General features: G+C 37.5%; 1 protein-coding gene across 16 annotated transcripts in view; it reads left to right on the top strand.

Moving 5' to 3' along the window:
• Positions 1-13,838, top strand: part of PPIP5K2 (diphosphoinositol pentakisphosphate kinase 2) — a 50,195-nt gene that overhangs the window by 791 nt on the left and 35,566 nt on the right. For 15 of the 16 annotated variants that reach the window (XR_005952159.1, XR_005952160.1, XR_005952161.1 and 12 more), the window contains exons 2-3: positions 11,005-11,407; positions 13,521-13,716. Coding sequence is in view for 12 of the 16 variants with exons in the window: in XM_041398091.1 (XP_041254025.1) it covers positions 11,264-11,407; positions 13,521-13,716 (340 nt within the window). In the remaining 4 variants the exon portion in view is untranslated. The remainder of the gene's footprint in view (positions 1-11,004; positions 11,408-13,520; positions 13,717-13,838) is intronic. The other variant, XM_041398096.1, reaches the window with a different exon arrangement.

Below are 13,838 nucleotides of genomic sequence, written 5' to 3'. Positions count from 1 at the left end.
CGGGGACTTTATAGAGTATTGGCTAGTTTGAAAATGCTGGGGGTTTGGCACTTCCATTGTTTTTCTGTAGTTAGTCGCAAGCAGGAAGGCTGGGGGATAGCTCTATCATAACCACAAGGAAATAAGTAGGTTTTTCTCTCATACAAACTACTTCTGCTACTGTGTACCTTTACAGCTGTTTGTAACAGTGTTTCTGCATTGTCGTGTCAGTCTTTTTAAGGACTATTTCCCTCTCTCTGTTTAGCCTGTATCTTTCCAACTTTTCTGCATCCCTTATGTATCATCTTTGTACTCAAAGTAACAAGCCAAGGCGGTTGTTTTTTTCCTTGGAGTATCAAAATTCTTATTGAATACATCTTTGTCTTGGTGAACAAGTTTTGATTCAATCAGTAACAAAATTATTCTTGCTATTTAAAACTTTTTGTGTTATATGGTGATGTAATATGCCTCTTATGGTTCAATATGTGAGAAATTCGAATTTCTATACTTACTGGCTTGTTTTCGTTGTCTTATTCTTTCTATGGAAGAAAGTTTCACCCTTCTGGCAGTTGTGATTAGAATGGATCAAGCCTCCAGAGGCTGAGCCAAATGAACTTGGGTACAGGTTTTTTTTTGGTTTTTTTTTTTTGTTTGGTTTGGGGGGTTTTTTGGTTTTTTTTTTTTGTTTGGTTTGGGGGGTTTTTTGGTTTTTTTTTTTTGTTTGGTTTGGGGGGTTTTTTGGTTTTTTTTTTTTGTTTGGTTTGGGGGGTTTTTTGGTTTTTTTTTTTTGTTTGTTTGGTGTTTTTTTGGTTTTTGTTTTTTTTTTTTTTTTTTTTGGGGTTTTTTTGGTTTTTGTTTTTTTTTTTTTTTTTTTGGTTTGGGTTTGGGGGTTTTTTCGTTTTTTTTTTTTTTTTTTTTTTGGCAAAACCTCTCATCTCTACAAAGTTGAATTAAAGTTCTTTGTGAGAATCTGGAGAAGCTGTTTTGACATCTGTGAGTGGAATTTTTAAAATTTTGGAAGCCAGCCTTCCTGAAACATTCAAACTTGTCTCAAATTTAAATGACTTTATGTGACATGTTTGACAAAGTTTGATTTAGAAAGGAACTTGAAGGTTAATGAATGTGAAGGTTGTCTATTCTGTGGCTATGCAGGAGACACATGGCAGATACCAGTTTGTGTAGTGTGCCAGTTTAAAATAGCACTGCTTTTCTGTGTGGAAGATAAGAGAATGATATTTAATAGATGGGTTTTTCTAGACTTCTAAGGCTTTTTTAACACTTCTGTTAAGGGACAGTAATGATTTATTTTGCAGTTTCAACCAGAGAGTTGAAATATGCCTGTGATACTGCAGTATTTGAAGATAAAACTCAGAGTTTACTTGTGCTGAAAAGTTACTCTTCTGCTGGTGAACTGTTAGGGAAAAATAAGTTCTGCAAGCAAAGAACTTGGTCAGGAAAAGACCCATTGAAGTTATTTCACGTTAGGTTTGGTAATTCAAAATTGCTGAAAATACTTTGCCTAACTAACTATATAATTACTGGGAGAAAAGCCAGGTAGTTACTGTTTGAAAACTGGAACAGTTGTGCTTTAAGACTAGAAATCTTATTTGTGAACAACCTAGAAGGCATGTATTTCCTTGCTGGCCTCTTAACAGACTCCTGGCTTACATGGCTCTTCTCAGTTTTCTGTTACTAAGATACTGTAATACAGAGGATCAGATTGAATATTACTTTTGATACAAATATTTTTTTGTACAAACATCCAATACTCTTGGAAAATAATAAGGGTCCCTGGAAAAAGACTTAGGCAACTGAAGCTTGTTAGCTAGCTTAGCTATACAGAGTTTTAAGCAATGTTAGGTACTCCTGAGCAGAGTTGTTTCCAGTAAGAAATGCCAGTAATGTAGGTATTTCTAGATTCCTGATGCATGAGAGTGGGTGCTTGGAAGTTTCTCATTGGTAAGATTTGGCAGACTAAGGACCTGTCTTCTGCTTGGAATACTGAATCAACAATGCTTATTCCCTCTCTTGTAAAAAGCAATCCAGAGGCCACATTAACAACAACAAAAAAAACCCAACAGCACAACAAACAAACAAAAAACAAAAACGCACTTAGTGGTGAAGAGAGAAGTGGAAGAATTACAGTAGCCTAGTGGTTAGAACAGTTTAGTGGAACAGGACAAATATTATCTCTGTTCTCTCCTGTATCAGAGGTTTCAACAGAGGTTTTCTGTTAATCAGAAGTGTGTCCTAACCACCAAGCTGAAAAGTGTGTGGGTAAAAACATCTGCATGTGGACATTACTGCTGAAGATGGAGTATGAGTAACAGTGCATAGTTTTTTCTCCCAGAAAACACATTCACTGGCCACTAGGTGTTTACTAAGCAGAATAATGGAGCAGATCCTCCTGGGGCACTTGGAAGATAAGAAGGTGATGGATGACAACCAATGTGACTTCACTAAGGCAAATTTGACAAATTTAGTGGCCCTCTATGAGCACCTTCCAGTAAGTAAAAGGAGACCGACTACAAGAAAGCTGGAGGGGACTATGTACAAAGGTCTGTAGTGATAGGACCAGGAGAAATTACTTTCAGGATGAGGAGTGAGAGATTTAGATTAAATATTTTGAAATTCTTTTCTGAGTGGGTGGTGAGGTACTGGCACAGGTTATCCAGAGAAGTGGATGCCCCATCCCTAGATATCTTCAAGGCCAGGTTGGATCAAGCTTGGAGCAATTTGGTCTAGTGGAAAGTTCCCTGCCCATGGTAGGGGTTTGGAACCAAGTGATCTTTGGGGGGACCCTTCGAACCAAAACCATTCTATGATGCTTTAATATACAATTACACATTTTTTACATAACTTCTCTAATATATTAATTTATTAATCCATAAAGAACCACTTGAGCACTTAATATGATCCTCAAAGTAAAAGAGGGCTCCATCCTGGAACAGCATTCCTGTCCATGTATCTGCTCCATGGGCCACAGCTCCTGCAAGGTGGCCCAGTACAGACTCTCTGTGGGCTACATCTACCACCTCCACTGTGGGGCTCCCTGTGGGCTGCAGGTAGATCTCTGCTCCACTGTGGACCTCCGTGGGCCAACAGGGGCACAGCCTGCTTTGCAGTGGGCTGTCGGGGAATCTCTAAGAGCCTGGAGCACTTCCTACATGTCCTTCCTCAATGACTTTGGGGTCTGCGGTGTTGTTTCTCTCAGCTTTTATTGTCACCCCTCTCACCCTTTCCTAATTACCTTTTATCAGAGACATCACCAGCATGGCCAAGGGGCTCAACTTTGCGCAGCAGCAGGTCCATCTTGGAGCTAACTGGAACTGGCTGTGTCTGACATGGGGACAGCTTCTGGTTTCTTTCACAGAAACCACCCCTGCAGGCCACCAGAACCTTACCAGGGAATCTTCAGTGCCAGGTAAGGTTACCTGGCAATGAAGACTCCTTTTATTCTTAAAAAGATTTTTTTCAGGTTTCAGTACAGTAAAACTGGAAGGTGGATAGTCTCTTTTAGAATGGGAGTTGCTGTAATTTTTCTGGTGGAGTAATGCGTAAACTGCTATATAGTAATTCTTCTTGAACATTGTAAAAAATACCTGCAGTGCTCCCACAGATAGAAAGAATTTAACATGTTTACAGTTGTCATTTGCATAGATCTATTTTTTTATCTTGTCATTTGCATAGATTTTTTCATGTGGCAGCCTGAGAGCTGTGCTTCGCTTGTAGGCAGTATCAGCATCTGGTTAAAAGCAACAAATAAAGGCTACTTTTCATATTTTCTCAAGATTCTTGTCATGATTAGGGAATGTGTTAGCATATTGTGAAATCTAGAGCTCAGTATTTGTTTGGTGCAAGATTGGAGCAGGTGACTTAGTTCTTGTAAAGCTGTGTAATGTAGTCTTTGTAATACTCTTTTTTTCTTTGTTACGTTTTTTTAGCCTATTTCTTGTCTGTTTTTTGCACATCAGTGGAGTTTCTTGCCTAATGTTACTGAGCAGGGCTGAGTTACTGAAGGTGATGATAAACTTAGTAAGGCTATTGAAGTTAGTTTTTGCTGGTGAGAGACAGAGGTTTTTCTCAGCTTTGTATACTGTAGTTGTACCTTATAAATTCCAGTACTTATTTGAATCCCTTATATCCCCTTGAATTTTTGTGATTATTGTTTGATTTGTTTCTTTGTGGATTTTTCTTTGTTGGGGTTTGGTTGGTTGTTTGTTTAGGTTGTTTGGGTTTGAGGTTTTGTTATTGTGTAAAAATTATCAGGCAGTAACTATAACATTCTTTGTGTTTAAGAGATACTGGGATAGAGCTGTTCAATAAGTCTTTTTCAGATTTAGTCCATCTCAGATTAATGTGCTGACAGCTACTGCTGAGCACCTCACAGGATGCATGCGGGGAACAGAACAACATCTGTATGTAAACGTTAAATTTTTTTATAATTACGTGACACAGGAGAAATTTTTTGTTTGAATTTTGTTCAGTTTTAAATTGGAGAGAATATGTATCTCTTGCTGTGTAAGGTACAGCAATAAACAAGTCACATATTTACTGGCAGCATTGTCTTCAGCAGCTTATGTGTTTGGCATCCTTTCCCTCTTTTTCTACTTTTTGACTGTCCTGTCTCTTCTCTCTTCCTGGTTGTTTGTCAGACCTGAAAAAATGCTGTTGTTGAATATGGGTTCTTGTTAGTAGTTCTAAAGTCTCACGGTTAAGTTTGAAGTATTATCAGCTTTTTTTGAATCATCTGTAGAAACGTGTCACAGATGCACGAAGAGCTCTTGGGATTGCAGTGCTTGGTGCTCTCAGCTATCAGACTCTACTGGTCCTGTGTTCTTCCTGTCTGTCCTCTGCTTCCACTTTGTTTCCTCCTTATGCTTTCTTTCTTGCGTCACCAGCAACCCAACAAACTGTCTGTCTTTGGTGGTTTCTTACACTGTAAATCATATTGCAGAATTTGAGTTTTGAAACCGGTAAAATGCCTCAGTAGGAGTCAGGCAAACATTTTTGCTGCTAAGTGTACTGTTAATGAAAATATTAACTATAGTGGTTCTAGCAGGAAAATATTGAAAACCTTTTGTCAACTTGAGACTATTTGAAAAACTGCTATTAACATTATTTGTGGTTTAATGATGTAAGTTAAATTGCTGGAAGCTGATAAGGGATGCAGTTGGAATATGCCTACAGCGTGAAAAAAGTGAAATTTTAAAAGTGTCCTGGGATGACTTTATGATGCTCATATTCCCATTTGTCTATTTAGGCCATTTTGCACCTTTAAGATTGGTTCTGAGAGTGAAGGGGGAAAGAGAAGAAGTGTGCAGTTTGTTTTTAGACACTGAACTCATTCCTCCACATTCCTGCTCCTGGACTGTGTTGTCTGTGGATGGACAGACAGTGGAACAGAGCTCTCCTTTGCTTTTTAGTTAGTTGGGTGATTTTGGGGTGATTTCTGGAATGTGGTTTTTCTTTTTCTTTGGACCTGTTTAAACCTGCTCTGGACTGAAAATGCAGAAACAGCCCACCAAGGGACTTTCTGAGTTTGTCATCTCTTCAGAGTGGCAAGAGGTTTTATTGTTTAATATTTTTTTGTGTGTGTGTGTGCTTGTGAATGCTTGGCCTGTTAAATAAACAGTTTTTTCTATTTTCTCCAAAGAAATCTTTTCCCGAACCATTTTGAGGAAGGGCGACTTGAATTTGCCTTCTAAGAGGAACCCCTTTGGAGGTTTTCTCCCAAATTTGTTCTAAACCAGGACAAAAAGGAGCAGTATGGAGGTAGAGCACAGGGCAGTCGTTTGTTTCATTACTATTATGAATATATATGTGCAGAATCATGTAGCAGATGAGCACTGCTTATGATTCTTTGTTACTTGTTTGTAAATTCCGCAGTGTAAACTGTTTGGATATAATGGCATTTTAAAAAGTTGTTTTCCTGAGTGGTTGGTAATTTAAAAATATTTTGTAACTATTTAATGTATGATGTGTTGTCTTTTTTTCTTGAGATAACAGATAAGAAGCAGTTTTACTATAGTTTTGTTCCATTAGTGTGTAGTATAGAAATTGTGTATTTGTTCTTCTGATGGCTGCAGAGACACAGAAGACAATCTGGTGAAATGCTTCTGTTTGTACAGGAGTTGTATACGTTCTTATTAGTATTCAAAATGTGAGTGTCGAAGCTTTGAGCCACTTTTTCATGACTGCTCAGACAACTGCTGCTGCATTGAGCTTATTTGTTGCTGAAAGTTACTGGAATAGTAATATTTACTATGGTCTAAATAAATATGAGAAACACCGAGGCTGGATTCCTGAGCTCCTAAAACATGTGGAATGGGGTCAGGAAAACTGTGGATAAATCTGTAAACACAGTGAGGACTAGGTTTTGGCTTATTATTTCAAAATATTCTGTGGCATTCCTATGACAAGAATATTCTTATAGAAATTGAGAGATGTGCCATTAGAAGAAAATTGTAGAGCACCACTGGAGTTAACACAGAACTTGGAATGCAAGGCACAGGCTATCAAACTCTCTGATTTTATATATTTAGAATGGTTTCTTATCCCTTATTGGGATTTTATTTTTTGTTTTGGTTTTTTTTTTTTATGGTTTTAGCCATAGACATATCATGTTGCAGACAGGCCACACATTTGGTTGAAAGTCTTTTTAAGAACACCAGTACGTTTCTCAAAAAAATGAACATTTTTTAATCCGTCAGCTGTGAAAGAGAAGCCTTGTGTAACAGGTGAGGTTTAAACAGAACATAGTGAAGTTAATTTGACCTGGAGATGTCATAGCACAGTGGGAGATGGTTGTCTGGATGTTATTGATGCTGTCTCTTTGGAAATAGGTCAGTATATGTTCCAACACAAAGCTTTGGGTTTTGTCTTGCTTACAGTGCAGTTGTTCATGGCTGAGTACATAATTGTCTAACATTCACTGTTTAATGAGGCTAATGAAGATCTAACATAAAGTATCTCTGCCCTTATGTTTCTGCTGCTGCTCACTTAATACAGAAAAATGGTGCTGGGAAGACTCTTACATGCTCAAGGGGCAGCAGGATGGAATTCTGCATAGGGCACCATGTACTTGAAGCTTCTTTGGTCAGCACTTACAGTACTTCTGAAGCAGGAAGACAGCTCCATCTTGATCTGCCATTTATTATTTCTCCTTGGCATACAGCTAGAGAACCATGAGTTAACTCAAGCATGATGTTACTGCATTTTTGATGTCAGATAACTGTAGATGGTGTTTGGGAGACTTGTGTAAGTTCTTCACTGTAGTTGCAGTCACTTAGTAGTTCTCTTTGCTTGTCCCTTTTCTTGATTTATTTTTATTTTAAATACCACAAGAAAGAAGGGGATACCTCAATTTTTGTTGTAGGATATGGGGGGAAAGAATTTTAATTCCTATATCTGAAAGCATTAATTAAAAAAAATAGATAATTTATTAAATATGTCCTGACACAAATTTATGGTAATGACAGTAGCTTACAGTATCTTCTGTCAGGGAGCTAAACTAGCAACCATCAGCAGTCGGAATGCCAGTTTATATGCAATTCAGTGAGTTCATGCAGTAGTTTATAAGCCTGAAAAATGTCAGTATCCTTTTCTGATCTGTAGCCCTCAGTATTGCTTTTACAAATGGTGTGAAAACTGTGGGGCCTAGTGACAGTAGCATGGAGTGACAATTGAGTTATTCATTTGCCTTCAAATGGGTGAACAATGTTAATCTTGGAGAAAATAATCTGTTAATTTCAAGAGAACTATGTGGCTGTTCAAAGTCTCTTTTCTGCACATGAAACCGTACTGCAATGTACTTTCCATTTATAACACCAACAGTCTCCAGATTCTTGAATGAGGAAGGTAGCAGAACAGTGAGTTTTCAGATAGGACTGTTGGGGAAGTAAGTGTTTCAGGTAGTATCTTTGTAGACAAATATGTTGCTCTTTCCCTTCAGTCTATTTGTGTCAATTTTACTTGCTTTGAGAAGTAATAATTTTGGGCTAGAGAGATTTGGTTAGTGTCAGATATCCCCATGAAATAACCAGTCACCAGTTTTACACAAACTTTGTAAGTACTGCTGCTCTCACAAAGTGTACTACATGAATAGGTAGGGAAAAGAAGTTCTAAAAATCTTAAGACCTTCAACTTATTTGTTTCAAGTCATTGTTCTTCCTTAATTTTCCTGAGTTTTAGAAAGCTGTTAAGAAATTGATAACCAATCTACAGATTTTGGGTAGTAGGATGGAAGGTGATACAAGAGGAATTAATTTTTTTGCTTCATCAGTGGTTTTTTGAGGGGTATCTTTTTTTGGTTTAATACCTTTATAAAATTCTGTGTTAGTTGCCAGTACATGTTGGCAATAACCTCTGCCTTTCTGATGCTTGCTAGAAATAATATTTGTAAAGCTCTCTTTCTTTACCATGTCATAAATAGGATTAATTTACCTGAACACCCAATTTCTAACTCTTGTGACAGTCAGATGAATTAGGGGTTTGAAATTCTTCTTGTTCTTGTTGCTTGAAAGGCAAACAGCTGCAGTTCCACATTCTAAGGGAAAGTAATTTTGGTAGCAGAATTGAAGAACAACACATACATAGCAAATGCATTTAAATAAATCTTTTTAATCCTCTTCTGTGAGCCCAGCTTCCTTATGCTCAGAGCTCAGTTTCAGCTTCTGGGTCAGAAGTTTTTGTATTTGTCTTGGGATTATTTTATGATGATGATTTTATTCCTTGATCATCTGCTTTATGCCCAGAAATGTCTGGAGTATGTTTAAGATGAATGAGGGAGCAGGGCTAGAGCCTGGGAACACTGGGCATGGGCTCCGTTCAATCTCTCTCTCTCTCTCTCTCTCTCCAGTGTGTTCTGGAAAGTTGGGTGGACTGGGGACATTGCATTGTTCTTTTGTTGCATTAGGTTTTTAGGTTTTTTTTGCTGGCTTGCAGCAAGAAGGCCCTTCCCTTGCCTTCCCTTGCCTTCCCTTCCCGTAGCGTGGAGGCTGTACTGGGAATCTTCTCAACCAGCTTTTTGGTTTTTGTTCTCTTGAACTGTTTTTGGCTTGGCTTGTTTTTCCTTTCGGCCTGTTTGGGGAGCCAGCAGGACCACCCTGAAATCGAGAGCTCAGCGGAGCTGAACCAAAATGCGAAAGGACATTAAAATCCATCAACTTCGGCTGCTGCAAGGAAGAGACCCATGCCAGAAATTCCACAGCTTTCCCATCTGCTCTGCTCCAGGCCGCTGTGTGATCTCCTCTTCCCCTTCCCCGAGACAAAAGGCACCAACTGGCGTTTCATTCCTGGGCACACAATCAGCCTCTGTATTTTTTTTTTTCCCTGTGTGTTTTTCTGAGCTTTTTTCTTCTGCTGTGGGTGGGTGTCTGGGTGTGTGGAGAGTAGGTTTCTGGAAATTCGTTTTTAGCATTTATTCAATCCTTTTCTATGTCTTATGGCACCCCAATGCCTTTTTTGTTTGTTTGCTTGTTTTTAGTTTGTTACTTTTGTTGTTGTTGTTAATAAGCAGGTCTTTTGAGGTTTTTTCACTTTCACCCACGGGTATCAATTTCTCTCATTGGCAGAAGAAAAGGGAGTTCTTGAAGGACTTTCTCTCTTTAGAGGAAATGCTCATTCCAGGACATTTTCTCCTGAAACTTGTCTCCAAAACCGAGACAGCATTGTTCACCCACACCTAGCCTGTCAATTAGGACAGATTCTTTCTGGGCAACTTTTGTTTTGCTTGCCATCCCCCTTCATGGTTGACCACTAGTGGGAATTTATTATTGCTTCACTTAGTTCATGGGACAGCCAAAGTAATTTTCACTGATATTTAAAAACAAATTCAGTTCTGCTGAGACATCACTATTGAATGGCACTTGCGTAATGCTGTACAGGTGAACAACCTAACCCTTGGATCAGATGAGCTTCTAAACTGCTTGTAAAGTAACTGCTTGTTAATTTTGCAATTAGTAGTGATACATTATAAATAATCCTATAAAGCCATATATCTCACAGCATCAGTTACCTTGTTAAAATAACAGATGCCTAATCTAAGTGGGTCTATTTCTGTATTCAAATTATTTTGCCAATATTTTATTTTCACATGACAGGTTAAAAGGGTATAATATGTGTTCACTGCTACATTAGTGGTTAGAAGTCCTTTTGTCAGAAGGCAGTGCTGGTCATCTCTGTAATTTTTAATTTTTCACAGTGAAAATAAGGCAGCATTTTGTTGCAAGCTATCGCATTCTGTTTTCACAGAAAAGATTCACTTGAGTTTTAAGGCTAGATTTTTTTTTAAATAGTCCTAATGTCGGCTTTATGTTTTTCACTAGCACAGACAGTAGCACAGACTACTGTCTGTTTGCCATTGTCATTTGATAGTGAGTTAAATATTTTAACTATTGGAGAATATTTTTGTTGTGTGTTTCATGTAAAATATATACTTTCCATTTAAGCCTTCTGAAGTTAAGAAAAAAACCGCATGTGTGTCGCCCTGATTTTGTAAGACTTTGTTAAGCCTTCTGATGTTTACATTCTTTCAACAAACTTTCTCACACACAGTTCTGTAAATAACCTATGTTTTGCATTCTTTCATGGAGGTGGAGAGAATTGATGGACCCTTGGTCTGTCCAGTGGCATTGGAGAGGTGGCACTGTCACCCTCCAATCCACTGTCACCTTTGGAAAACTATAAATGTTGGAGTCAGAAAATAAAATTCTTCTTCTTCTTCTTTTGTTCCCCTCGAGAGCAGCAGTGTCTGTGTCATCATTTCATGTCTTATCACAACACATGTGCCTGCTTTTACTTCTGTGCGGTATATGTTCTGTTTCTAGAATTTATGCATCAGTAGTTTGATAGTAATTTTGAAACTGTTACTCATGCTCTAAACATACATCTAAAAGTGTAGACTGTGTGTGGTACACACTGGTTTTTTTCTGATGCTTTGCTCAGAGGTACATAATTGTCCAAACACTTTTTCTCCCCTTATCAAGTGTGTCTTTTTTTTTTTTTTTTGTCTATTTCTTGTAGGTTAAAAACCTACAATACCATCTCAGGGAAGCAGCTGTGCACTGTGGGTTTCTTGGAGCTGCAACTCTGATTAGTAATGAGCAGATGATAACGAGTTAAACAGTGCCTGGTAAACAACGCAATCACAGTGGCAACACTGCACAAGCAACATCAGAGAGCAGGGGACTGCGGTGTTCCCGTGTCAATAGGAAACATGCCCAGGATCTCAGCTGCCAGAGTGCCTGCAATTTTTAAATAGGTTTCTATAGGTCTTGTAACCATGTCTGTTAATGCAACAGAAAATGATCCTCCCAGATTCTTTGTGGGTGGAGAAGATGGAGAAGGATTATTGGATTCAGCCAGATCTACAGATTATGAGCACTTCTATGACCATGGGGAAGAAGAGGAGGAAGAGTATGACTCTGTAAGTACTGTTGGGGCATTTCTTTACTATTCTTTGTTGTCAAGCATTATTTTTGATTACCAATTTTTTTAAAAAATAGTTTATAAAAAATATTTTTTTCAAAATATTTTTCAGTATTTAATTATTTTTCAAAAATGGCATTAGCTCACATAAGTCTAGTACTGAAATGGTGTTCTAAATTGAGAAATTGTTCATATTCAGATAATGATGTGTCAGTAATGTTTGGAAAAGAAGAATACTGGCACATTAAGTATACCTTGAACTGTGAAGTAGATGTGCTTTATTTTATGGAGTTTCAGGACAACTGAGGTTGATGTGCATGATTTGGAGCCTTGCAGGACAACTGAGGTTGATGTGCATGATTTGGAGCCTTGATTTGGATTCTGGGAATAAACTTTATGATGGCATAAGCCTGTTTTATTTATTTGGATAGTTTGAAGCAAAAAAATTATTGGGAATTTTTCTTCTGTGTGCTGTCAACTGCTTCAGAGTTAACTTTTGATTTCTTTTCCTTCCTTGTCTTGGTATATTGAAAGTGCATACTAAGTTCATCTTAATTATACCTTAGTTTGTTATATCTGTAAAGTGTTCTGAACTGTATTTTGAGCACTGAGCTCACAATTTTTAGCTTGCGTAAGACAAACTCTTAATGGTATTATGCATGAGTCATTGTGTCTTTTTTTTAACTCTTTGTAGTTTGTTCTTTTTGCAACATTGCATTTTCTGGAATAGATTAAATTTTCACTAATTGTGAATTTGTCTACAAAGTTTAAATGCAAGACAGGATTGCTAAAGCGCTTCCCATGATTAGAAGTAACTTAGAAATGCAGAGTAGCAGTGCAAAATTAGCAGCTCGGGTAGCTCAATTCAGTGAGTCTATTTTGACTAGGGAAGGTAGCTGGCTAGGTTTTCAAAAAGCAATAAGTGGCATTGAAGGGTTGCTCTGTGGGTTTTTTGTTTGTTTCCTTTATAGAGCAGAGTAGGTTGGCCGTTGCCTTTAGAAATATCACTGACATTAAAAAATTATTGTAAGCTTAACATGAAAGTAAATGTAGAGTATGCAAAAAAAGTGAAACTGTTTATGCCCTAAATAGTTGAGAAATCCAGAAAAGTAGTTTGTTTTCTGATTTTCCTTTTCATAATTCACTTCTAATATTAGGTGATGAGAGGCCTTGTGACTGTTAATTATGTGGGAATCGATAAAATCAGAGGGTTTTGGGAAAGCTGCAGAAGGCAGGCCTCAGTGACAGCAGAACTGTGATTAGAGCTAAGCAATACCCATAAGATTTGTCAGCAGAAAAATTATGCAAGAAGTAGAGAAATAAGGACAAATGGAACAATGGTCTGTGTATTAACGCTTGTCTAGAATAACACCCTCAGCTGCAGAAAAGTATATCTAGTGAGATGTTAAGAAGTTCTAAGCTTAATAATGGAGCTCTGTGCATTGTGTTTTAAGGCTTACAAACAAGTATTGTATTCTAAATAAGCAAACATTGTTTTAACGGAAGGTACGTGTGCTTATAGTGGTTGGATAAAACTACTGTCAATGTGCTTTTGCTTTGTGTAATTAGTCAAAAAACTTATAAGTTGTAACATTAAGTTCTTAGTCTGCTACCTAAGATGTGAGCTGCTGGCATCTTCCCATTGTCATAACCATCTAATGAGACTGATGCTGGAAAATAAAACAGCTCAAGATGCGTTCCTCAGCAGTCCCATCCTGTTCGTGATTTATACATAGCCCCCGACCAGCAATAAATTAGACATAAAAAAATTACATAATTGAAAAATCAATTACTAGTTAATTTCAGAGTAAGCCATAAGTATGATTTTGTTCAGATTTGACACTCCTGACTTATCTTTGATCATGTCTGTTTGTTCCTAGTAACAATACCCAAAAAAAGTAATATAGAGCTGTTAAACAGTTTCACTTTGAGCATTTTTTGTGAGGATGCAGTTTGTTATCTGCTAGCAATTTACCTGATTAAAAACTAAATTAGTTGTAGCATGCAAATTTTAAGAGAAAATATCTGCTCTAGTATTGTGCCGCTAAAACCCTATTGTGTTCTGAGAACACATAAAAATTACTTTTCCCTTCCCCCTGTCTCCTTTCCAGCCACCAGAAAGACAAATTGCAGTTGGGATATGTTCAATGGCTAAGAAATCAAAGTCCAAACCAATGAAAGAAATTCTTGAACGCCTCTCCATGTTTAAGTATATAACTGTGGTGATATTTGAAGAGGATGTTATTTTGAACGAGCCAGTAGAAAATTGGCCTTTATGTGACTGTCTCATTTCTTTTCACTCTAAAGGTAAATCTTGTAATAATACCATAAATACTTGTGACATCTAAATTATTTAAGCTCTTTCAAAGTACTTTTAAGTTTTTTGTCTTTAAGTTTTATTGGATTTTCCTAGGATGTGATTCTTTTTT

Source organism: Onychostruthus taczanowskii, unplaced genomic scaffold (genome assembly GCF_017590055.1).
Source record: "Onychostruthus taczanowskii isolate IOZ18803 unplaced genomic scaffold, ASM1759005v1 scaffold140, whole genome shotgun sequence".
Lineage (NCBI taxonomy): Eukaryota > Metazoa > Chordata > Aves > Passeriformes > Passeridae > Onychostruthus > Onychostruthus taczanowskii.
Note: the sequence above shows the minus strand (reverse complement) of the source record. Positions and strands in the feature narration are given on the sequence as shown.